This window comes from Diabrotica virgifera, chromosome 4 (genome assembly GCF_917563875.1).
Source record: "Diabrotica virgifera virgifera chromosome 4, PGI_DIABVI_V3a".
NCBI classification, from domain to species: Eukaryota; Metazoa; Arthropoda; class Insecta; order Coleoptera; family Chrysomelidae; genus Diabrotica; species Diabrotica virgifera.
This window is the reverse complement of record NC_065446.1, coordinates 43,570,421-43,597,170: the sequence shown is the minus strand read 5'-3', so window position 1 is coordinate 43,597,170 and position 26,750 is coordinate 43,570,421. Positions and strand designations below refer to the sequence as shown.

The window sequence follows — 26,750 nt, the reverse complement described above, 5'->3', positions numbered from 1 at the left end:
CCAACTTTTGGCGCGAAAACTTGGCTTAAAATAATGACGTAGGAGTTTGCGTGATTACATAGATAGAATGTATCTTTCAGAACACAACATGCAGTTTAAATTCACTTAATAATTAAAGGTTAGTTTTCTAACGGAAGTTAATTTTGGTGTTGCCTTAAAGCAACACTATGCAATATAGGGTTAAAGTGAAAATGTTGTGTTTATAATATATGTTATTAAATTAAAAAATACAAATAATCTATATAAAATCTTTATATTATAACGTGCTATGTACTAAGAATATAGTATAAGTCATAAAATGAACCTTTCGGGATTCTTCTATATTTTGAATTTTGAATGTTTATTAATCATTTCTGTACTAAGAGTATAAATCAATAGCTTGTTTTTCATGTATAAATATTGATTTTATTCCAACAGTACAACTTTTAAAGGTACAGGTCAACTTCTACTGTTTTATTAGTACCTTCTGCTAAACGCAGCTCGACTTACTTACTTTTAGTACACAACACGTGTTGTGAGATTCTGGGCCATTCGTATTGAAAAAATGTAGATAATCCAAATTTGACCATAAAATTTCAAGGAACTAGGCCTTAACATCCTTAAGAAGGGGTTGGTACGGAAACAGATTTTTGAGGTTCTTTGTTTTCTTCCTTTTTAACTTTCACTTTTTTTATGACTTTCGTTCTGTCGTTGAAGACGGAGCCGGTGTTTATTGTTATCGGTTATAAAAGCAGAAAATTATAAAAATAGCTAGAGCCAATTTAAACCAAAAACTGTTCATTTAGTATTTTTTATTTAATTTTGTTGTGCGTGCTAAAAAATAGTTTACTGTGAAAGTTTCAGTGTTCTAGATTTTTAAAAATGAGTAGAAGGAAACAAATACTAAAATTATTGGAACTAAAGGATGATTTATATGGCACTCAATGTACCTATTATTAAATTTCTTATCTTAATTGGCAACTGACATGTCTATCTCAACAAAAAAGTATATAAAAAAATAAAAAAAAATAAAATACAGGATCCTTTGTAAAAGTTATATTTAAAAGACCCTAATAATGGTTACATCACAAAACAAAACGTTTTCGTATTAACAAGTAATCCATCATCAGTGTTAAGCCAATATCATGCATGCGTGAGCCACCAAACATTTCTGGGTAAAAACCCTTTAAAAGATATAGTTGACACTCAATTTTCAATATGTGAGGTTCATCCCTTTCATATCACATCCACGTGGGTTAGAGGCATCCTGTGTTGCCCTGGGTAATATCCAGGAATATTTGCAACATCTAACTACTTTAAACATAATATGTAGTATAATATAAGGTCTTATACCTTTTAAAGGGTTTTTACCCATAACTTTTTGGTGGCTCACGCATGCATGTTATTGGCTTAACTCTGATGATGGATTACTTGTTAATCCGAAAACGTTTTGTTTTGTGATGCAACCCTTATTAGGGTCTTTTAAATATACCTTTTACGAAGAATCCTGTATTTTTTGTGATTTATGGTATACAGCCAGCTACAGGAATTTTATTTTCCTCGTGGATTGTTAAAAAATTATATCTACGAAATAAATTATTTTTCAAACTCTTTCAAACTAGTTTGACAAACAGTTTGAATTTTCAAACCTGTACGATTGACCAGTTTGACTTGACTTGAATTATTTGTCAGAAGGATTGACTTGAGTTTGATTTGAAATTAAGTCAAACTCAAGTCAAGTTCAAACATTCAAGTCAAACTTGTGCAACTCTACCTGCGAGTTGCGTAGAGAGTTCTGCGCATCCTAATATCAGTCAATACGGTGCCAGGTCTAGCCATGCGAACGTTTGTCATCGGCGTACAGTTTTCTGCGTGTCGTGGGACGCGTGACTCAATTCTCAGTTGCGGTTTTGTTTTCGAGATGGACGTAGAAAAGCTAATAGAACTCGTTCGGCATTACCATTATTATAAACAACACTGATTGTGATTGGATTGTCGTTGCAAAAACTGCTTACCTATTACGTATATTTATATCTTGTCTACATATTTTATTTTTAAGCATGAACAAGCCCGGTATGATGACACATTTTATTTGAGGGTTATGCGATATTCACAGATATGCTTAACGGTTTTTAGTAATGGATCATTTTTAATGATAATGTTGTGTAGATTTAAGAAATGAATGATATTTACAAAAATTTTATACCTATAGAAAATAGATTACGCCATCATTTGTGACATAGTATTTCTAGGACTGGATCCCGCGTACCAACAAAAAGTTGATTAATAGCAAGCTGAAAATTTGTTAATAGCTTAACGGTGTCTCGTCAGACAAACTTTGATGTACGGGAACACTGAAACAGGGGAAGTTTTAATTGTGGAACAGGTTAAAAATTTGGAAAGTCAGACTACAAAAACGTTCCATATATTTTGTCGGACAGAACTTCCAATTGATTTGTTACCATTTCATTAAACTCTCATGGAAAAATTAGACTGGTGTTTATCACTAACTGGGCATTTTAATGAGTGAAACAGGAAGAACATGTCAAATAACAGGAATCATGTTTGTTAGTAATAGCAGTCTGATTTTTGCATGAGAGTTTAATGAAAGGGTAACAAATCGATTTTTTGTTCTGTCCGACAAAATACATGGGACGTTTTCGTAATGTGACGTTCCAAATTTTTAAACTGTTCCACTATTAAACCTTCCCCTGTTCCAATGTTCCTGTACATCAAAGTTTGTCCGAATAGACACCGTTAAGCTACGAACAAATTTTCAGTTTGCCGGATCCAGGTCTATAAAGTATGTTTTGCTTTTAAAATAAAAGATGTCCTTCATTTTGTGTAGGTTCGTTTAATAAAAATAAAAGTTAAGTTTCTGTAATACTCAAGAGGCGGCATTTCTAAGACTTGCATCATATTAAAAAGATGTACCGCACGGCTCTGTAGTTAGTGTGGCTTTAGCCAATAAATCAAAGTTATGCGTTTACAAGAGCATATTATTTGAAAAATAAGGAGTACCATAATGTGTCATGATAATCTCCTTTATACAGATCAAAAAATTGTTTAGTATGTATTTCTAAATCCACACAATTATTGGAAACATGGTAAAAAATATCTATTAATGACACTGTTATCGACAAAGTCGATCAATTTTAAACTTGGCATCATATATTTATTAGACTTTTGTTTATCGTTAAAAATTAAATGATGGTTGTGAATTGTATTTTTTGTGTTATTTAATATTTTAGCAAAAACATAATCAGCAAAAATCTTATTTAAAACATGCGAACCGTTTTTGCAATCACAATCAATGCAGTGTTTAACTTATGCTTGTTATTGTTATTATATAGGTATGTAGAAATAGAATACTCAGTGTAAGATATCTTTTTATGCAGCCGCTTATGATCAAATTCGATGTTTTCGAAAGTCATACCGCTACGACTACTAGGGACGTGTAAGATATTTTTAAAACATTACTAGTTACATGTACGGAACTACCGTTTTTTAGTTGCCTACTCAATTCAGTACAAGGATCAGATACATCAGTATTTTGTAATCAGTATTTGTACCTACTCAGTACCACTGAGAACCGGTATCAATAGTAACCGTTACACGTTTGCACTTATTTTGCCCGTCTCTATTCGTTACGGCGACAGCCGACGGTCGGGTTAGCTTGTGATCAATATGCGCCACGCTAGAAAAATAACTGCACAGGTCACCGGTCCCACCAGCGCAGGTTCTGACTCGCTTATAGGCTTACTCGCTTACAGGTTCAATATGCGCCAGACCTTATTCTCTTAAAAAATCATCGATTACGTCATCACGCCTAGGTGGATGACGTCACTAGTATGATATACAGGGTGGTTCATCTTATTCGCCTCGGTCTCTGTACGGAAAACCACTTGATATTTTAAAAAAAATTCTTCACAGAAACATACAGGGCCTTTAATACTACAACCTAAAAATAATGTGAATTATACAGGGTGTTCCAAAAAAGAGTGGTATATCAAAGTTATATTTTTTCTTATGGAATGCCCTATATCTGATGACATTATTGAATTGACCTTAAAAAATAAGCTATACTTTCATAAGGGTTCCCTATACCTAAATACATGGTGTTTTGATTTATTTCGATTTTTATAAAAATGTAAGGTTTTAGAAAAAAATAAATATCTACGAATCTAAGAAGCAGTAACAAATTCTTTCTTGGATCTTAATAATAGACTATTTAGCATACTTAAACAGATGCTTATTGCAACAGAATTTCTTACAAGGTGGTCAAAATATGAGATTGTTCTATTAACAAATTCAAGCTGTAATAACTTACTTATTTTAAATGGAACACCCTATATCTTACTAGTCTATCGCGTAGAAAATTTGCTTAGCTTTCAATTTGTATTAGGGTTTCCTATACCTATCTTTTTACAGGGTGGTCAAAATATTAGATTGTTCTATTAACAAATTCAAGATGTAATAACTTATTTTAAATGGAACACCCTGTAGCTTACTAGCCTATCGAGTAGAAAATTTACTAAGCTTTCAATTCTTATTAGGGTTTCCTATACCTATCTCCCTTCATTTTTTAAATATTTAAAGATTTCCTAATTTATAAGCTTTAAAAATTAGAATTACATAAGTACCTATGTTGTGTTTATGTACAACACATCACCAACACCGGCAATATACTTAGACAAGATACTGTCATTAATAATAAAATTTTTATTGTTATCATGTAATCACACAGAGTGTTGTATTATTTTAGTTGATTTTGGCCTACATGTGAAATTGAATAATATGTTTATTTTAAACTGCATACCCTTTATTAGATGCCGTATTCTGGAAGATATATAAATTATATTTCATTCCGTATAAGTATTTTCCATATCTTAACCCAACGGTTATTAAGTAAATTTAAGAACGCCACTTTTTGTTTGAATCTTTAAATCGCAATTACAAACAATTAAATGCAATGGCTACTTTGACGAAAACGAGCCTATTGTACCGGGTGTCCCAATAAGAATGGCTGTCGGCCATATCTCAGGAACCGTTTATAGTAGAGCTTTGAAATAAAAAATTTTATAACAAAAGTTGCCTCAGGAAAAGCCTGGAAATTATTTTCATAATTGTGGGACCACCGCTAGAGGGCGTAATTGAATATGAAAAATTAAAAAATCTAAATTTTACAAAATTTTCCTAATGAAGGGGCACTGGAAATCCGATCGTCGTATTCTTCATAAAATTTTACGCATATTTGATTTGACAAGTTTAGGTCTACCTTTGAAAATAAGAGGTGGGGGTGAGTGGGAACCTTGTTATGAAAAACTGGCTGTGAGTCCGGTTCTGCTTAATCAAATTTTGCAAACTTGGTCTTGTTGAAGACAGATCTTTTTCGTCAATGTAAAAGTTATGATTTCGAACCAACTTACTGAGTAATATGCCAGCTAGAAGGCGTTATTTAATTTTTTTCAGAAATCTAGTGTTCCTTGGAAAATATTAAATACAAACATGCATTTTTAATACCATATTACAAAATTAGACAAAATTAGCAACAGAATAGCGAAAACCGCATGTTAATACGTTTTTTCTATCTCGAGATATCTTACAAAACGTGTAAATTTAAAAACATAACTGTTACTGTCACCGGTAAACGAAATAATTCATTAAAAATAGTGTGCTATGGAAACAACAAAGAAACATTTTCCAGCTGTCAACGTATATTAGGTCTTTTCAACGCTTCTCATTTGTTTCGAGCCTCGTTCATATCTCGTATATTAATATTATACACGGATTATACGGCATATGACAGAGGCTCGAAACAAATGAGAAGCGTTGAAAAGCCCTATTACAAAGAAATAAAAACAACTATTTAGTGATGACATAAACGTTCAAATTTTTGCCCATCATTTTCGTTGCAAACATTTACTCTTTCAAGAGTAGATTGAACAGCAGTCTCAATTTCTGCTCTCGAGATGCTTTGAATGGCGTTTAGTATTCTCTGGATAATGTATTCTAGAGTAGTGTATGATGGGCAACAATTTGAATATTTAGGTCGTCACTAAGTAGTTCTTTTTGTTCTGTGTTATATTTAATTTTAATAGTATTGTTTCTCTTTATATTGTTGTTTTAATTAATTATATTTTTATACGTTGACATCTGGAAAATGTTATTTTGTTTTTTTCCACAGCACACTACTTTTCATTAACTTAGTTTACCGCAGATAGTAACAGTTATGTATAAAATTTACACGTTTCTCGAGATATCTTGAGATAGACAAAAGGTATCGACATGCGGTTTTCGCTATTCTATTGCTAATTTAATCTAATTTTATAAAGTATGATTAAAAATGCATACTTGTATTTAATATTTTCCAAAAAAAACTAGATTTCTGAAAAAAATTAAATAACGCCTCCCAGCTGGCTTATTACTTATTAGGATGGTTCAAAATTATCACGCTTACACTGAAGAAAAAGATCTGTCTTCAACAAGACCCAGTTTTCAAAATTTGATTTAGCAGAACCGGACTTACAGCCATTTTTTCATAACAAGGTTCCCACTCACCCCCACCTCTTATTTGCAAAGGTAGAGTTAAACTTGTTAAATCAAATATGCGCAGAATTTGATGAAGAATACAATAATCGGATTTCCAGTGCCCCTTCATTAGGAAAATTTTGTAAAATTGAGATTTTTTTATTTTTGATATTCAATTACGCCCTCTAGCGGTGGACCCACAATTATGAAAATAATTTCCAGGCTTTTCCTGAGGCAACTTTTGTTATAAAATTTTTTATTTCAAAGCTCTACTATAAACCGTTCCTGAGATATGGCCGAGAGCCATTCTTATTGGGACACCCGGTACAAAAAGATGTAAAAATGGGTATTTACAGAATAACATGGGAATTTATATTTACAGAATAACATGTGTATTGCTATTGAGAATGTTAACATGGAATTGAAGAAATTTTAAATATCTTCCATTATAAAGAATAGAATATCAAGTATGTCATTTAAAATAAGAACACTCTGTGATTAAATGATAAAAATGTGAATTTTATTAATGAAACTATCTTGACTCAGATATTTAAGTATATTGCCGGTGTTGGTGATGTGTTGTACATAACCACGACATAGGTACTTAATTCTAATTTTTAAAGCTTACAAATTAGGAAATCTTTAAATATTTAAAAATGAAGCTAGATAGGTATAGGAAACCCTAATAAGAATTAAAAGCTAAGTAAATTTTCTACTCGATAGACTAGTAAGATACAGGGTGTTCCATTTAAAATAAGTAAGTTATTACAGCTTGAATTTGCCAATAGAACAATCTAATATTTTGACCACCCTTTAAAAAGATAGGTATAGGAAACCCTAATATAAATTGAAAGCTAAGTAAATTTTCTACGCGATAGACTAGTAAGATACAGGGTGTTCCATTTAAAATAAGTAATTTATTACAGCTTGAATTTGTTAATAGAACAATCTCATATTTTGACCACCCTGTAAGAAATTTTGTTGCAATAAGCATCTGTTTAAGTATGCTAAATAGTCTATTATTAAGATCCAAGAAAGAATTTGTTACTGCTTCTTAGATTCGTAGATATTTACTTTTTTTCTAAAACCTTACATTTTTATAAAAATCGAAATAAATCAAAACACCCTGTATTTAGGTATAGGGAACCCTTATGAAAGTATAGCTTATTTTTTAAGGTCAATTCAATAATGTCATCAGATATAGGGCATTCCATAAGAAAAAATATAACTTTCATATACCACTCTTTTTTGGTACCCGGTACAACACCCTGTATAATTCACATTATTTTTAGGTTATAGTATTAAAGACCCTGTATATTTCTGTGAAGAAATTTTTTTTAAAATATCAAGTGGTTTTCCGTACAGAGACCGAGGCGAATAAGATGAACCACCCTGTATATGCCAAAAAATCATAATTTAAAAATAAAAATACACCTGTTTCGGGATTTTTCTATAAAGTCACCGGTTTATCAAATAATGAATGTTCCATTTGGTTTTGTCACACTGTAGGTACTTAACCTTCAGCCCGGCGTGTCGCAGAAATTTGCTGCGTAAACTCAATTTTTCCAGGTAAAGTGTGAACGGTATAAGCTATGTACGTGATCTTTTTAAAATCCCTTTATTGGTTAATCCTCAGCGGGTACCATCATCGTTTCGTGAAATTTAAGGACAATTAGTTAGTTTAGTTATCGAACTTTATTGTGAATAGTGCATACTTCCGTGTGATATAACCGAATTTCTGTTCAGGGTGTTTCCGAAGTAACCAGTTCCTCACCATGAAGACGAAAATCTTGCTAAACGTGGTAGATGCTGCAATTGTACAAATTAAGTCGTATACGTCTATGAAATGTACAAAATGTAGTGCATTCACTTGTAAATGACGCGACACTCTAAATCTAATATTGTATATACAAATTGTAATGATCAAATAAATTAAAGTTTTTTTTTATACAAGAAACAAGTAAAATCCTTTATAAAAGGTATATTTATTAAAATTCACTAAAAAGATATTGTGGCTGCGCGCCCGACACTGTAATTTTTTAAGGCGCACCCGGCCGAAGGTAAAGGGGATAGGCGCAAAATATTGGTCGAATGCTATTTAAATTCATTCATTTTTTTTTCGAATCCTGAGAAAATTAATAAATATTTTTGAAAAATTTAAGGGCAGAATGAAAGATTACATTATTACCGAGGGCAGAAAATCCCTTAGAATAAACAAAAAGTTTCTTTTGAATGAAATATTTGAAATTAAAAGTCATAATAAATTTTTACACTTACTTCCTGCGGATGAGTAGATAAGAAAGCATTTATTTCGTTTAAACAACCCTGTAGCGGTACAGAATACAAACTATGTACTATATAAAATTCGTCAGTTCCTTCTTTTGTAGAAGTTCTAATATCAAAATATCTAATACCTCTAATAAGTTGATCATTGGCTAAAAAGCTTTGAGTTCGTGACCACCTTGCTATGACCTCTTTAAATAAGGGGCCCAAAATTGAGAGTTCTTTAACTATATCTTCGGCATCAGGGGATATATCAGAGTCTTTCGTAATGTTGGCTGTAAAGCTGTCATGAGAACCTAAAAAAAAGTAACATTTTATTTTACAACTTTTACATCGACCAAATTGTTAAATATTAATTTTTAGAATAAAAATAGTGCAAATATCACCTACTTAATTATTTACAAAAATAATAAGGAAACAAAGAAAGAGAAAAATCCAATGAACAGAACATAATGAACCATATTTTAACTACATTTTTTGTGTTTTAACCACCTCTTCTTCTTTCAGTACCATGCCCAAATTTTAAGGCTGGTAGCTTCCATGACAATTTGCCGATATGTTGCCGACAATTTCTCGATCTTGCGAAACATGCGACAATTATTCATCAGCTAATAAGCCGTGGCCATTGACAAAGGTTTAGGAGCCATGTAACATCCTGATCATAGCAAGACCAGGGCAGCAACACCACACTGCTGAGAGAAACGAGGGGAGGAATTCCTCGAACATCCCTTAGGATATTCAACAGAAAGGTACAGGAAATAAAAAGTTTACCAAATCATTTTATATACACTATTTATTCAGATAAAAAAAATTAACAAAAATCATTCTATTATGTACAGGCAACCAATTTAATTCTCTGAAACTGTGACCGAGACCCTGCTGGTCACCGGTATAAAAGTTATAAAGGTAAAAAAGGTACTCAGCTTTAAGTCCTCTTGTCGGAGTCACACAGTTCTTATGGGAGGTCTCCAATCTCTGCAGAACTTTCTGTTGCTGTCGGTAGTTGTGAGAATTCTAGGGCTATCTTGTTGAAGCCATTCTTCTGATGCATCAGTAGATCAGTAGTTGGATCCAGGATACTGTGGGCTGTTGCGAGAAGTCGCTCTCGCGTTCTGCTCTCCAAGATAGTTTTCTTCAGCTACAGTTTGCTTCCCCATGTGGTGATCGCCGGCAGCTTTATTCCCACTCCTTTACGTGGCAATGGAAAAAGCTCGGGTACAAATTTGTATCGGTTTAAATACCTTAGAAGAATTCGACAAATTAATTTGACGATAGTAGGGTCGCTTGTAGAAATATATAGTACGAGGGACAAATACCAAGCGGAGCTTGGTGTAGCGTTCAATCGGCTGATTGAAACGTTAAAACCAATGCTTCCCTTTCTCTCGATCTTTCCGTTGAGTATTACCTACAGTATCCAGTATCTGCTACTTCTCATTATATGCCACATATATTCAAGTTTTCTCTCTTTTATCATATTCGTTAAATCACCTTCGCCTAGACTTATTCTGTTTAAGATTTCTATCTTTGAAATGCGTTGAACCCATGAGATTTTAAGCATGCTACGATATGACCACATCTCGAAGGCATCTAATGACATCCACACCTCATCATATTAACCTTCATGATCCAGGTTCCATAGTTTCATTTAAATATAATAATACAGGATAACATTTTAGTAACTTGATCCTTAGTTGTAAGTTCACCTGAGAATTGCACATTATATCGATCTAAGTTTCATAAATACTCTTGCAATTATTTCTATACGAGTTTTAATTTCTTTATCAAGATTTAGGGTCTAGTTTATCCATCATCGGAGGTCGTAGGTATTTAAAATGGTTAATTTGTGTAATAAGCTCACTGTTGACAATTAGTTATATCAACGTCTTGTTTACTATAACAAGTAATTATTTGTCTTTAATTCTTATCCGGGCAAGGTGGTTCCAACGGGCCCCAGATGCCAATTCTTTTATCATAAACTGATAAAAAAAAATTATTGAATTTTATGCATCATTGAATGATATTTTATGAATATTCAAAATATTCATTATCATTTTTGAAATTATTGTGTCGAAAGAATTTTGTCACGTAAAGAGGCAACACGGGCCCGTCGGACCCTATTTGTATTTATACCTAAAGTCTAAATCTTTCTTACAGAAGTTAATCTGGCAGTAAGGTAATGTTTTTGTGGATTATCTAAACGACTTTTATGATTCCGGAAATCCAATAATAAAGTCTAAACGTCCACAAACAATGTAAACATCTCTTTGATGTGAACATCAAAGAGATGCTTACAATAGGTGTTATATATTATATTCTAAATGAATTTTAATAACTGATAATCATTGTTGGAATGCAATAATATTGTTAGGTATTGTTAGGTAGGTACCTATATATATTTTGAAATAAATAATGCATCTGCTATCAGTAGTTTGATACCGATGTTAGTGTCGACAACTAAGCTCCTAAAATTATATTGAATTACAGTGAAAGTATATTGCAATAAAGAAAAATAAATGACTAATCTATGGTTTTTTAATTTTATTGTTTTTTTTTAACCTCATGCTTAATAATAATTTAATTTGTCATATCAATTTGCTATTATAGTTAGGAATAAGCTACTCTTGTGGCTTAGTCCCAACTAAAATAGTAAATTGATATGACAAAGTATTAATTTGTAAAAGTAAAATAATAATATTCTTCTAAATTATGCGTTTTATTCATTTTGTAAAAATCGTTTTTGTCGGTACTTTATGTAGAGTCAGCTCAGTATGCAACCACTTATACGTTTCCTTCAGAAACGTAGTCGGTACTTGAGACAGAACCTCTTTGGGGGAGAACGACAGGATGTCAGAAGATAGTGGTAGAAGTTAGGTTAATGATATGGATTGTCGCTTTGAAATATAATTGTAATAAAGTGCTAAATAAAGACTGTCTCAATAATTCTACACTTTATACATGAGCTAATTAGCATACTCTTTTTTCAGAAGGGTTTTCACAAAATAATGAAAGGCAACAACACCGTAATCTTTTTCCAGGGTATGCGTAAACACCAACCCCTCTTTTCAAATAAAATGGCCTAGTAGATTTACAAAAGTTTTTATTTATTTATTAATTAAGTCTTTATTTGGCTCCAAATGTTTATTACTTGTAAATAAATATTTTTTCTACAAAAGTTTTCTTGCACTTCATTATTTTGTGCAAATCCTTCAGGTAGATCGCACCCTCGAGGTAGGCCGCATACTATAGTACCACCTTTTTTTTTTAATCTAGACCAGCGGTTCTAGATCTGTGGTACATGTACCACTGGTGGTACATTTCATTATTTGAGGTGGTACACAAAACGCAAAACAGCCAAAATCAGCACCACTATTATAGTTAATCAGATCATTCAGCTAGTATTTGGTGGTACATGACTAAAAAATATTGAGAACCGCTGATCTAGACAATTTAAATTTAACTTTAATAAAAAATCAAAAAAGAATATTAGAAATATAGGGGTAAATATGAAGAGTATATTCAAGTACAGTGGTGGGTAAAAACGGATCCGAGTTGCCCGGTTACGTAAGTAAAATGTGTTGCCCGGATAAGGGTTAATGTATTTATGCCAAGTCCGCTGTTAGAGCATTCTCTAGTGACTAGATCTATAAGTAATTGAAGATACTTTCAGCCACGGAATGGGACGTTTTATCGCCGCCGGTTCATCGCCGCCGTTTCGATGCCGCCGGTTCATCGCCAGTCCATTTCATTGCCGTCCTATCTCGCTTTTCCTAGAATTCCTAATTAATACTAAAAATAAATAATAATTGTAACTGTCGGAAATTCGGAAATATATCAGATAGCGATTAATTGACTGGCGATGAATCGGCCGGCATCGGCATCGAACTGGCGGCATCGAAACGGCGGCGATGAAACGTCCTAGACCCTTCAGCCATGAGTGTTGTGTCATCTGCATATATCTGATGTTGTTAGCAGTTTCTCACCCAATTCAAAGTCTACATTGTCCTTCTAAGGCTTCGTTGAATATTATTTCCGAGTACACGTTAAACAAAGTTGGGGATAAAACACAATTTTGTCTGACACCTCTTTGAATGAAAATTGTGTCTGTTTCTTTGCCGTCTACGACAATAGAAGCTTCTGGATTCCAATATAGATGTTGTAAAAGTCTCAGATCTTTATAATTAGGGGAGTGCATATAGATTTTCACTTCGGAAAAAATCAAAGAAGATAGAACTTTTTGCAATTTCATTAAGAAATGTTTAATAAACAACATATCAAAAAGTTCTACTCGAGAAGTGGGTGTTTAATTTTTTATTAAACAAATGAACTACGAAATTAGATGTTGTTTAAATAACTTCGAAAATATAAATTTTAGAAAAAAACTGACCATTGAAAAATTCAGAGAATTTAAAAAAAAAAACTTGTATAAAGAATTTTCTAAAATTAAATCTGTATCTTATATAATTTTTTATTTATAAAGCTAAAGTCACCCTTCTCACAAACATTGGCGCACTGTAAACTAAAGTACGGCGAAGTGCACGGTTGAGTTATTTTAATGTAATTCTTTAACTAATGGATCAAATGAAATTTTACAAATTAAACATGAAAGAAGAATAATTAAGCTATAATTAAGCTAAAATGTCATATGTCAACTACTGTCACTTGTTATGAGAAAAGGTGAAAGTACCTTTACCAGCACACACTCCCTAACAACACAAAACATTCCAGGAATGTACTATCAAAGTTCTATTAATGTTTGAATGTACTGGACATTCAAGGAACATTCGGTGAATATCTGATTAAGTTATTCGTGGAATGTTACCACAAGACATTCTATGAACATACTACCAATGTCCTATATTTTAAGAGAGGCCATTTACTATTCAATTTGCATTCATTTTCAAATTTGCTGCGCGTGTATATGTATTTAGGCAATCCAAACCACGTGACTTCTGGTTCTGGTTGGCATGGCATACAGGTTACAGAGGTTATGTTTGTAATATCATTTCATTTCATCATTTCACTGTTTATCGCTCTTTTTTCCTTGTCTAAGGTTTATCGTCATATTTTGGATCCATTTGGATTTCGTTTGCTGTATTTTGTGAACTTTATAAACTTTACCACACTGCAAAGTGATTATTTAAGGAAATTATTATTGGAGACACCAGATGTTTGGAGAAAGGTAGGGCAAACAATTTTTATCAATGTTCATTTTTCTCTGATCTTTATTAATATTGATGAATTTTGCAAGCAATAACATTATTTCTTTTATTGTTTTAGATATTTATTGAAGCTGAAAATAATTGGGGATTCAGATCCATATACAATTCAGTCAGAATTGGATTTTACCATAAAGTGCATTCCACCAAATTACTATTATAGATATTATAGATGAAAGCATACAAAAGCCTTCAGGCACATAAATATTTTACAGCTGGATTTGTTTTTAAAGTTGGAGTAAAGTTTGAAAGCACAAGCAACAACTTCGTAAGTACCTACAAGAATATTGAGGAAATCCAGCTCCTGGATACTACTGGGCAAACTAGAAGATTGAAGAGGACAAAGCCTTTTGAACTAGTTTGAGTGATAGTGAAAAGCAGAGCATAATGCTTGTGTGCATGTGTATGTTAGAATAGTACGGTTAGAAAAGCAGAGCATAGTGCTTGTGTGCCTGTTAGATTAGATAAGAGACGCTATGGGTAAGCTCTTCATTTTAAGGAACAGTAGTAATTTAGGTTAAATTAAAATTGCTCATTGGTCAGAGTTATGACCAGATTGTAATTCTAATGAACAATTCAATACAATGAATCGTCATCGTAGTGATGATTATGGAAAAAAATATATGACAGGATTTTGTGCAATAAAAATGTTTATATTTATCAAGGATGTATTATTTGGTATGGCTACATATACAGTCGGAAAAATGAAAGAATACTCATGAATGAACATATAAAACACGCTGTATTTTCCTGTCACCGTGTCACAAAGAAAATTGTCCAGTGCAAGTAACAATAATTATTACATGTACTTGTGCTGACCAGTTTTTTGTGTGACACGGTGACAGGAAAATACAGCGTGTTTTATATGTTCGTTCATGGGTATTCTTTCATTTTTCCTACTGTACTTCTGGTATATCGTCGGTGATGTGACAATACCTCCTATCTGCTTTTTCATGAATTTTGTAGGAGATGAAAAACTTGTTTGGGCCACCTCGTGTTTTCATATATTTTTTGATTTGTTTTGTAGTAAATTCAACTATCTATTTACTACAAAACAAGTCAAAACTTACGTATGAAAACAGGTGACCGTAAAAAATGTTTTTCGTCTCCTGCAAAACTCATGAAAAAACATATAGGAGGTATTGTCACATCACTGACGATATATTTCAGAGAATGTCTAAAAATATACTTTGAATGTCCTAAGAACATTCACGGAATGTTTCAACAAGACATTCAGTCTAAACAATATACTGTGAATGTTCAAAGAACATTCGTAGACATTCATGGAATGTTCCAACAAGACATTCAAGGAATGTTTAAAATGCTGACACAGCACTTTCCTGGGACTTTCCAGGGACGTTCGTGTGCTTTTGGGGACATTCCAGGAATGTTTTCAATGTCCTGTGTGTACCTTCTAGGAACATTCCTGGAATGTTTTGTGTTATTAGGGCTATCTATGTCAGCTGTCATTAAAATCCACCAGACTACATGCCGCCATTCGGCCATTCTTCATACTGACACAGCACACATCAGACGGTAAGGTCTCTCGACCTTACCATGATCAAATTTGTGTTATATTATGTAATGTAGTTTTTCGTGAAAGTCCTTTGTGCTTGTAATATATACGTTATTTCAACTTTTCCGACTAAGAACAGCAAGAATTGACCACATTTTTTCAACAGGCAGACAAGGTTTTTTTTTTCTATATTTTTTCCATCATTAAAAAATTGCACAAGTAATAGAAGTATTTTTTGTATATCGTACATGGGATCCATCTCTCTTCATAGTGGTATTTTGAACCATTTGACGTAAGTTAAACTTTTGAATTCTAAGATCAATTATTCATTAGAGACCTTTCTATTGTAGCATAGCTCCGAAGATGGCTTTATAAGCCGAAAGCGCTCAGCTAGGAATTATTTGTTTTACACACTTCAAAAGTACACTTTTCCCTGTTCACCCATTAGTACTTCTAGTTCGGAAGTTCTAAAAAATATCATGAATACAATTTGCTGGTGATGGACGTTCAAGAAAGAGGGAAATTTAAATCCGGAGAGGATCACAAAATAATCAAATAGTGAATATTAAAACATGAGAAAATGGTTTATTTGGGCAAAATTAATAATTAAATTAGCTGGAATGAAAGAAAGTCCTAATACAATTTGGAGATAAATACGGCTAGTATCTAATATTAGAGACAATATTAAGAAATATCTGGAAAATATCAGAATATAAGTTTTATAACAGAGAGACTCAGTGGAAAACAAAATTAAAGAATAATAAAATATAATATAAAAATATATCTAAAGAATTATAAAAAAAATACAGCGGACACGGATCTTGAAAACTACGGATAATGTCGCCAGAAAGGAAACGAAAGTAGCAGCAGCAAGAGCTAAAAACAAAAGTAGTAGGCCAGGGTAATAAAACAAAATATACCCTGTTCATGACACTTCAGCAGCGAGGGTAGGGGAGACCGGGGTTTGTTGACTTATTTTTTCGATAATTAATTTTTACTAATTTATTTTTTGTATATTGTAAAATTGAAGTATATCAGCTCGTTCAATGCTCCTTCAGGTATTCTATACATATTTTCAATTTATTCTAGTTTTCCGTAAAAAAAAGTTTTAAGCAAATTTTAACTGACTTGTCAAATAAGTCAACTAGCTCCGGGTGCGGGGTTAGTTGACTAACAGCATGGGGTTAGTTGACTCAATATTTTCTTAGTGATATCATAAGGTTAATAATAGTGACACAATCAAAAAACAAATGCATATTCAATTTTTCACGTTTATTTTGAGTAATACACTATTACAGACATTAAGGGCCGGTTGTTCGAACGCTAATAAAAAATGATCATTATCAAATATTTAATTACTGTCACAACTGTCAATGTCAACTTTGATTGGGTTGCTGAAAACATAATTATTGATTACAATTATGAAATTAGTTAATCAATTATGTTAATAAGTGTTATGTTAATTAATTAATTAATCTCTAATTAATCAATTATGTTTTCAGCATCCCAATCAAAGTTGACATTGACAGTTGTGACAGTAATTAAATATTTGATAGTGATCATTGTTGATTAGCGTTCGAACAACCGGCCCTTAGATTAAAACGAAATTCACAAATCATCATCTGAATCACAGTTAATTCATCTGAAAAAAGTGATATTATTCTTGTTCGTGCATTTGACGTGGGCCCATCTGCTGCAATGGGTGCATTGCACCCAGTCATCCCCTCTGGTGCTATTTCGATAGGGTTCTTCACATACTAAACACTCAGTTTCATCCTCAGATTCCGAAGATGTAAGGTCATGATGAGCTGCAGACGTAGATGGAATCGGGCTTTCTTCCCGAAAAAGAAATTTTCGACCGTTTCTAATTTTTGTATTCTTGATGTCTTTCTTTTGGTTGCATCTTTTTCTTTTATGTGGACCTTTCTTTCCTTTCGTATTCTGTCTTTCTTCCGCTAGAGCATCCTTTATCGGAGTATCGGTTAAAATAGCAGTCTGTCTCTTCTTTCGTGGTTTTCTCGAATTTTGTCGAGGACCTGCTTTTGGAAACGGCCTTACTTCTTCAGGAGAAAGCAATATCGAACTTGCAGGTTCTATTTTTGTCGGTGCGGCTGTGTTTGAAGACAAATTGTCGTTGACATCTGGGACATTTTCTAAAATTGTCGGGGATTCTCCATGATTTCAGCTTGTTCCATTGTTGAAATATTTATATTGTTTTCGGAAGCGTTTCCTTCTTCATTTGCTGGTGTAGGCCTGTCGGTCACATATGATGGCAAGAAGTCACTCTCTGTGAAGACATCCTCATTCAGAGGACATATCCCTGTTTTACGGAACCCAGCCATTATATTGGTTGGCGTAGCAGCTAGAGGCAGACTCAATTTTACAATTCCAGGAACATCATATATGGAAAATGTCTTACCTGGATTGTTCACCATCCAGTTATCCATAGCTGAATTGCAGTATTTTTTTAGGGGTCCGTAAACACTCCTATCTAGAGGCTGCAATTTATGCGAGCAGTGCGGAGGGAAAGATAAAACCGTTACGCCGTTTTCCTTACAAATATCCAACGCCTCGACAGAAAGGTGGGAGTCGTGGTTGTCGAGCAGCAAAAGTATAGGGCGTTCCTTAGAACATCTTGTGTGAAATACAAAATGCTTGACAAATTTTACAAAATGTTGTTCTTTCATCCATCCTGATGGATTTGCATCTCCTAGGCTTCCGACAGGTGCATCTCTAATAAAGTGGTCCCTGTAGTTCACCCTCGGGAAAATGAAGAACGAAGGAACAGTATTACCACTTGCTGAGGGTTACAAGGGTTCCTCTTTCTGCGGACGTGAGTTTGCCTATTTGCTTGAAGCCACGTCGTGCCACTATTCTATCCGGCTTCTGAACAGTTGTAATACCCGTCTCATCAACGTTCCAAATATCAGATACTTGCAAATTCAGACGCTTATACACCGTTTTTAAATTGTTGAAAAACATGTCTGCATTTGATTTGTTGAATGAAGTGGCTCTTGACAAACTGGTGGCTTGTGGTGTCCTCAAGGTAATGTTTTATTCCTCTTGATATCAGATGTATACCAATCTGGACTTGCCATTTTGTTGTTTGTCCAACTATCTGGAACTCTTAGATGGTTTGCACTGGCATACTGGAAGGCGAATTTTCTGAGCTGCTTGGGGGTTAAACCATAATAAATATCCGAAGCTTGTTTCAGGTAATTAGCTAGAAGTGTCTCTTGTTCCTCAGAAAAAATATTTTGCCCATTGAAATAACCTACACGTTCTAGCTTTACATTTCCACCATTTGACCTGGCTTTAACTACATGGCGATGAAGTGTTTTTTGTGGTATTAAGAAGTCTTTTGCGACACTATTAACACTTCTGCCATTATTTAAAACTGTTGAAACGGCCCGTTGCATGATATCTAGTGCTGTCTTGCCCTTATCACTTTTCCTCTGATAGGTTCTCATAGTTCTGCTGTAACAAAAATAAAGACGATTAACGCTTCAGATAGATTTACATTTGAAGAAACATATGCAATTTAACAGTTCCTAATATTTTCTAAATGCCTCAATATCAATATCACTATAAACTAATTAATCCATTGTAAAATACCAACTTAGTTCACAAAAATGATGAAATTTGAGAACATAGCGGGGTTTGTTGACTAAGTCAACAGACCCCGGCATGGCTTAGTCAACAAGCCCCATGCGTCACCTTATCATTCCGAAGGCCGTATGATGGATATGCCTTAACGTAGATAGGAATAAATCTCGTCAAATCATAATCAATGTATGTTACTTCTCAAAAATATTCAGTGAAATTTGTGACGAATAATTTTATAGATAATAATACGGAAATATTAAGAACGAAAGTAATTACTTACCAAGGATGATTTTAAATTTCTTGTTCTCACTGACACAAAACACAAGCGACCATAACATCGATATTGTAAAATGGAGGCACAAGAGCGGGCAGTTCAGATATCGTGTCTTTAGGCGACATCTGTTACACATTAGAAGAACTAGAGGCAATTAGTCAACTAACCCCTTTAGTCAACTAGCTCCGGTCTCCCCTACGGAAGCGTTTTTTCAACAGGTAATACCTATACGCTCTGAGCTTCGCTGGTGGCGCTCCTAGCGGATTACTAATTCAACTTTCACCGGTAATTTTTAAATTTATTATTTAATTGTTATCGCTTAATATTTACAACGCAAAAAAGTAATTAAATTGTAATCGATTTTTTTAAGATTTTACTAATCATTTTGACGTGCTATTGATAAAATATTAATTTCTCACTTCGGATACTTTCACAATTATCGTGTAGATGGCGCTAAGATTTTTAGATTAAATTATAATTACATATTACGGAACATTAAAAAAACTTAAATTCAGTATTTAAAACGTAAGTATATTTAAGGTAAAAATATATACCACAGCTTTGACCAACTAATATTTTTTATAATTAATGTTTTTAATTTTAATTTTAAATTAATCACTTTGACATTTATGTCAAATTTCCGGTAAACGTTTACAGACTTGCCACTACTGGCGCTCGCGAATTTGTAAATATCCCCTCTACGTACGAGCTCACAGCGTATAGGAACAAATTATAACTATTTCCTGCGTAGGATCTGGCGACCATTTTTATTTATAAACAATTAACTGTCAAAAAATGGCATTTTCCCTTTTTTTTTAAATCAACGGAAAACACTGAAACTTATGATTTTTTAGTACAAATATCTTCGAGATTATGGAAAAAGGTTTAAAATGACGTATTACAAAGTTTGATATATAGTATTTTTACTACAAAAGCAAGATTAGGTACGTCAAAATTTCTGACGTAAAAGCACTGTCAAAACATTAGAATGTGTCTTTTCATCATGGCCACGATAATGTCATTACTTGTCAGATATTTTTCTTTGTTTTTGTTTACTATAAAAATAATATCTATTAAAAAATAATAATAAATACTATAAAAATAATATCTTTATTCTAATTAATGATGTCAATCGGATTTCATCAATTGCCGAAATATATTAATCATATGTCAAAATATTTGTTAATAGGGCTTTTCATCGATTGTCATTTGTTTCGAGCTTCTGTCATGTGTCACATAATATTAATATATCTACGTCATACGTCTTTGGTTTGTATTATTTTATATACCAATAACGTATGTCGTAGATATATTAATATTATGTGACACATGACAAAAGCTCGAAACAAATGACTGTGAATGAAAAGCCCTATGTTAACGAAAATAATGATATTCCATAACATCAACTCTAGAATTGAAATTTGTGTAGCATAGCTAAAATACGACACCAACACGGAACTGCCCGATCTTGTAGAAGCGTCCACATGGTATTTTAATAAGAAAAACATAATCGCGATTACATTGAGAATTTTAGAATTATATTAATTAAATAACCAAAAACATTTATTATTATCAATAATATAAATTTTCTAAAACAATTATTTAAGTTCAATATTCCAAAAAATAATAATTTTAGTTAAATATTTTAGACATTCGTACACTACTCATACATTCAAACGCAAATGACAGTTCAGTGTTGCTGGTTGCGGTCAATTATGCTGTGAAATAATCTCTTTTGATGATTATACCTACACTATGATAATATTGTTGCTAATTAATATATTTCGACAAGTAATGAAAACCAATTGACATAATTAATTAGAATAAATAATTATAGATATTATTTTTATAGTAAACAAAAACAAAGAAAAATATCTCTGACATAAACGTGGTCATGATGAAAAGTCACATTCTAATGTTTTGACAGTGCTCATGCGTCAAAAATTTTGACCTACGTAATCTTGCCTTTGTCGTAAAAATTCTATACTCATTTATTATTATTATAATTTTCTCAATAACTGTTGTAAAAATTAGTGTACAGCTTTGAAATTTTTGTCAAATGAGGGTTCTTTGGTGCTTAATATGTGATAAAAGAGAGCATTTTTTTGCAATAACATAAGTCAGAAAAAAATTAACTTAGAACCATTCCTCAGGTGTCAAATGAAAGGGCATGAGCTACGTTTTTAACATGGTTACAAAAAGTGAATAAAATGCATTTTTTAGTAATAAATAATTATGCAAAAGTATCGTCAATTTTTCTTTATAAACTTTTTGAATAACTTTTTCCAAAAAAATTAACTTTTTTACCCTGTTTTAAGTGCACAACTACCAAGTAATGCTATCTATATCATAATTGGTAAAAAGTGTAATAAATATGTATAATTTCTTATATAACAAAATAAAAAGTTTATAAGGGAAGATTTACGATACTTTTGCATAATTATTTATTACTAATAAATGCATTTTTTATTCACTTTTTTTTAAACCAAGTTGAAAATATAGCTCATTCTCTTTAATTTGACACCTGTGGAATGGTTCTAACGTCATTTTCTTCTGACTTATGTTATTGCAAAAAAAATGCTCTCTGGGATAAACAATTTGAATAAAATTTAAACAATTCAATGAATCGCTTTGAAATTTTTATCACATATTAAGCACCAAAGAACCCTTATTTGACAAAAATTTCAAAGCTGTACACTATTTTTACAATAGTTATTGCGAAAATAATTTTTTTTTGCAATTCCGACATTTTGCCGCCATTATATTAACAATAAATGAGTATATCAAACTTTGTAATACGTCATTTTAAAGCTTTTTCCATATTCTCGAAGATATTTGTACTAAGAGAACCATAAGTTTCCCTGTCTTCCGTTGATTTAAAAAAAAGTGAAAAATGCCATTTTTTGACACTTAATTGTTTATAAATAAAAATAGCCGCCAGATCCTACGCAGAAAATAGTTACAATTTGCTCTTATAGGTATTACCTATCGAAAAAACGCTTCAGTACCCTGGCTGTTCAAGTGTCACGGAAAAAACCTTATTACCCTGGACGATAGGTACATACCTATACAAAAATCCATACGATCAACTTAATAACAGAGTACAAACAGAATTTTTTATCAAGTTATTATTATTGATACAAAATAATATGCGTCTCAAAAATATTTAAAAAATACCAGTGAACAAACTTTTCTCATAATAGAAAATTTCATATTTTTGTTTCTGCATTGTTCTAGACTTTTTATTACCTATATTTTAGACACTACTTGTGTTAAGTTAGGCAACACATTTTTCATTTTATTGACTAAATTTATTCACGGCGCGTACGTGACAACAAAGTTATAGTATGTGTAGCCTTTATTGCATACATTTTAATTGATTACTTGCATTTGTTATGTAACAAATACCTACTTTTATCGACAAATATTACTTTGTTAAGGCGAAATTACACGGTTCATCCAAATTGAATTCACTTTGGCTGAATGGAGCAGAAGTGTATTTTTAGAAAAATGTCGTCGAATTAAGTCATGCCTTTAGGAGTTGCATAAAAGAAATATCTAAAAAGCAGCTAAGGAAATGCAGTGTATTTGCAGTACCATTCAATAGATTTTTTAAAAACATTTTACAGTTTTTCGATGTGATGTTCATTTTGCTAAATATCGCGGGGTTTGTATTTAAAATTTCAAATTTACCCCCAACCCCTCTCCGTGGGGGGTCATGTTTAGTACCATTCGATAGATTTTTGAAAAATATTGAACACGTATCTTTTAATTTTTCGATCTGACGTTCATTTCGCGAAATATTCGCTTTTTTCTTGTGAAACTTTGTGACTGACCCATTTCCGCTCAAATCTTCAGATTTTTGAAGTGAAAACTTCTTTAGGGACGTTGTGCGATTTTTGGATAGGGTAAAAAGCATTGAATTCGCGACCATCATCGCGACCATCATCTTTAGGGACGTTGTGCGATTTTTGGATAGGGGAAAAAGCACTGAATTGGCGACCGTCATCGCGATCGTCATCGCGACCGTCATTGCGACCGTCATCGCTTATGCTATATATTATGTGTATGTATATATAAATTGTGCAGAGGTATTTTAATTTAAAATAAATGTCAAACCTATTTTAGGATGGAAAAAGGATTGGTTTTGCGACCATCACCGCGACCGTCATCGCTTCGGCGAAATAAATTTTGTACATAATATAGATATATTATGTGTATGTATATATAAATTGTATAGAAGTATTTAAATTTAAAATAAATGTAAAACCTATTTTAGGATGGGGAAAAAGGATTTATTTCGCGACCGTCATCTCGACCGTCATCTCTTCGGCGAAATAAATTTTGTACGTACAGTGGAACCTCGATAACTCGGATTAATCGGGACCGCGACCGATCCGGGTTATCGAAAATCCGGGTTAGCCGGGGAATATGGTAAAAATTAATAAAATACGGTATACTTACAGATAAACTCCGTTAGAATTGAAATAACATGAAATATATATAAAATATGCACAGTGCCTACACATCTTAATTACTAAAAACACGCAAACACAAATCTAAGCAAAGCAAACCGAAGCGAACAATACCACAATACTGTATTCATACAGTCACAATCCGAAGGATGTTTAGTTATTATGTATTAAGAACAGTGAAAACTAAGACCATTGATTAAAAAAGAACTTTTTAAATAGTCTTTCTTAAACAATGCTAACACAGTTTGAAATAAAAAATAAAGGAATAATACAGACAGGTGCCTGTTGTTTCTGCCGGCTTGTGCCCATGAGTCATTTTTACTATCTATGTATAGTTCAAATTACACAAATACACATTATCTCTCAAATATTATATTACATACATACATTTTTATTGTTGAAATGTTTATCTGATAGTTAACTATCTTGATGGGAAATAAGCCACAACTAAATTGAAAAAATAATTTTATTAACATTTCGACGCCCAGAACGGATGGCATTGTCAAAATACAAAATATGTACTGAAAATCAAAGTGTTTATCTGATGAAAATCGGTCCGGGTTAGCCGGACTTCCGGGTTATCGGGGGCCGACTTATCGGGGTTCCACTGTATCTATATTATGTATATGTATACATAAATTGTATAAAAGTAATTAAATTTAAAATAAATGTAAAACTTATTTTTGGATGGGGACAAAGGATTTATTTTGCGATCGTCATCGCTTCGACGAAGTAAATTTTGTACGTATATTATTATAATGTACGTATAATAATACTAATATTATTGAAGTGAAAACTTCTTTAAGGACGTTGTGCACTTTCTAGATGGAGAAAAAGTATTGAATTAGCGACCGTCATCGCTTCGGCGAAATGAATTTTTGAAATGAAATGTTCTTTAGGGACGTTGTGCACTTTTTAGATGGGGAAAAAGTATTGAATTAGCGACCGTCATCCCGACCGTCATTGCTTCGACGAAATAAATCTTTGAAGTGAAAACTTCTTTAGGGACGTTGTGCACTTTTTAGATGGGGAAAAAGTATTGAATTAGCGACCGTCATTGCTTCGACGAAATAATGTTTTGAAGTGAAAACTTCTTTAGGGACGTTTTGTCCTATTTAGATTAGGAAAAAGTATTGAATTAGCGACCGTCATTGCTTCGACGAAATACATTTTTGAAGTGAACACTTCTTTAAGGACGTTGTGCACTTTTTAGATGGGGAAAAAGTATTGAAATAGCGACCGTCATCACTTCGGCGGAATAAATTTTTAAAGTGAAAAGTTCTTTAGGGACGTTGTGCACTTTTTGGATGGGAAAAAAGTATTAAATTAGCGACCGTTATTGGTTCGACGAAAAAAAATTTTTAGGTGAAATCTTTCTAGGACGAACGTCCCTGTGTTAAGAACCAATATATGGTAGAGCTACATCTGCAGGGTACCAGGTTTCTCCGAATATGATAATCTGACGCGCTCGAGTAACTGCAAAAATTCCCGCTTGGGCTCCCCTACCATTACGTTCACTATTATTTTAAATCCAAAACAATTTTTTCAATAGTAGAATAATCTTATATTTTATATTTATTAAACTCTCTTACCTGGGATAGAAATATTAGTAATTGGTATTTGTCGCACATTTTGTGGTAACCGCGACATCCAATTTTCTAAATCGTCAGCCAAATCTCTAAACTCGTTACCCATTCTAAAATTTTCTAGGTTAAACAACAACAACAACTCCCGCTAGTGTTTTGTGGTCGCCACTAATTATTTCCAACTGGCAGTTGCGTTCGTCTATTAATACTACGATCAACTTCATTACTAATCAATAATTATTATAAACAAACACACCGATATTTGTGATAATAAAAACATCAATTAAGGTAACCAACAAATAAATTTTTTTACAATGATGATAAACATAATTACCACGTGACACTAACGCTCATGCGTGACTGGTACGCAACGTTTACTGAATCAGTGTAGAGATGGGTTCGGTATTGTGTTTTAGTTATTTCTACGTATTTACATTTGCTATGTAGAAATAAATTTTTCTATGGATGCTATAATGTTCAACTTCTCTCACTACTTACATACATTCAAAATGAACAATTTCTCAGGCAGTGAGAAAAGTCGGCCATTGCAGTGAGAGAAATATTTTTCTCACGGGTTCTCCTACGGTTTTCCATATATGATCGCCATTTCCATAGTAACATGCACAATACAAACACAATAATTTTTGTCGAACAAAATTTGTTCAAACTTGTCAAAACTTATCAAAAATTACCTTTTAAGACTGTTCAACTCTGAATTATAATTTTAAATAAATAAAGTATATAAATATTAAGAATATTAAATACCTATGTGTATATATGTATTTTATTTCAATTTAGGCATATAATATACCTAAAAGCACCTAAATTATTTAATTTTGAAGGTTGAACTCTTGACAAAAACCCATCCATAGAAAAAGTACAGTGTACAACAGGAGAGAAAATGACATATTTTTCTCTCGCTTGATTTCAAACAAACAACAAACTTCTGCGCTCGTGAGACAAATATGTCTTTTTTCTCTCTTGTTGTACAATATACTATTTTGCATATTTTTTGTTGTAATATAAAGTGTGTATACACACGACACACAGTGTGTCAATGAGCCTAGCTAGGTGGACAAAAGTCATAGTCAAAACTAAAAGAATTATTATTTGAATATTGTAAACAATACCCCAAAACATTCTATTCTAATATTTGTTTATGTCAAACACATCCCATCGTTGAGTAATAGAGCCCAAAAGTACGTATTCTCATTGTAATAGAATAAATGAGGTGTATTCCGTACACCATTTCAATCACACGAAATTAAAGTTTTCCTTATTTTT

General features: G+C 32.6%; 1 protein-coding gene across 1 annotated transcript in view; it reads right to left on the bottom strand.

Annotated features, from left to right (window-relative positions):
- Nucleotides 1–25,798, bottom strand: part of LOC114325921 (PI-PLC X domain-containing protein 3) — a 47,277-nt gene extending 21,479 nt beyond the window's left edge. The window contains exons 1-2 of the mRNA XM_028274072.2: nucleotides 25,473–25,798; nucleotides 8,788–9,089 (exon numbers count right to left, since the gene is read on the bottom strand). Of these exons, the coding sequence (XP_028129873.1) occupies nucleotides 8,788–9,089; nucleotides 25,473–25,575 (405 nt within the window). The 5' untranslated portion in view covers nucleotides 25,576–25,798. The remainder of the gene's footprint in view (nucleotides 1–8,787; nucleotides 9,090–25,472) is intronic.
- Between the last annotated feature and the right edge of the window lie 952 nt (nucleotides 25,799–26,750).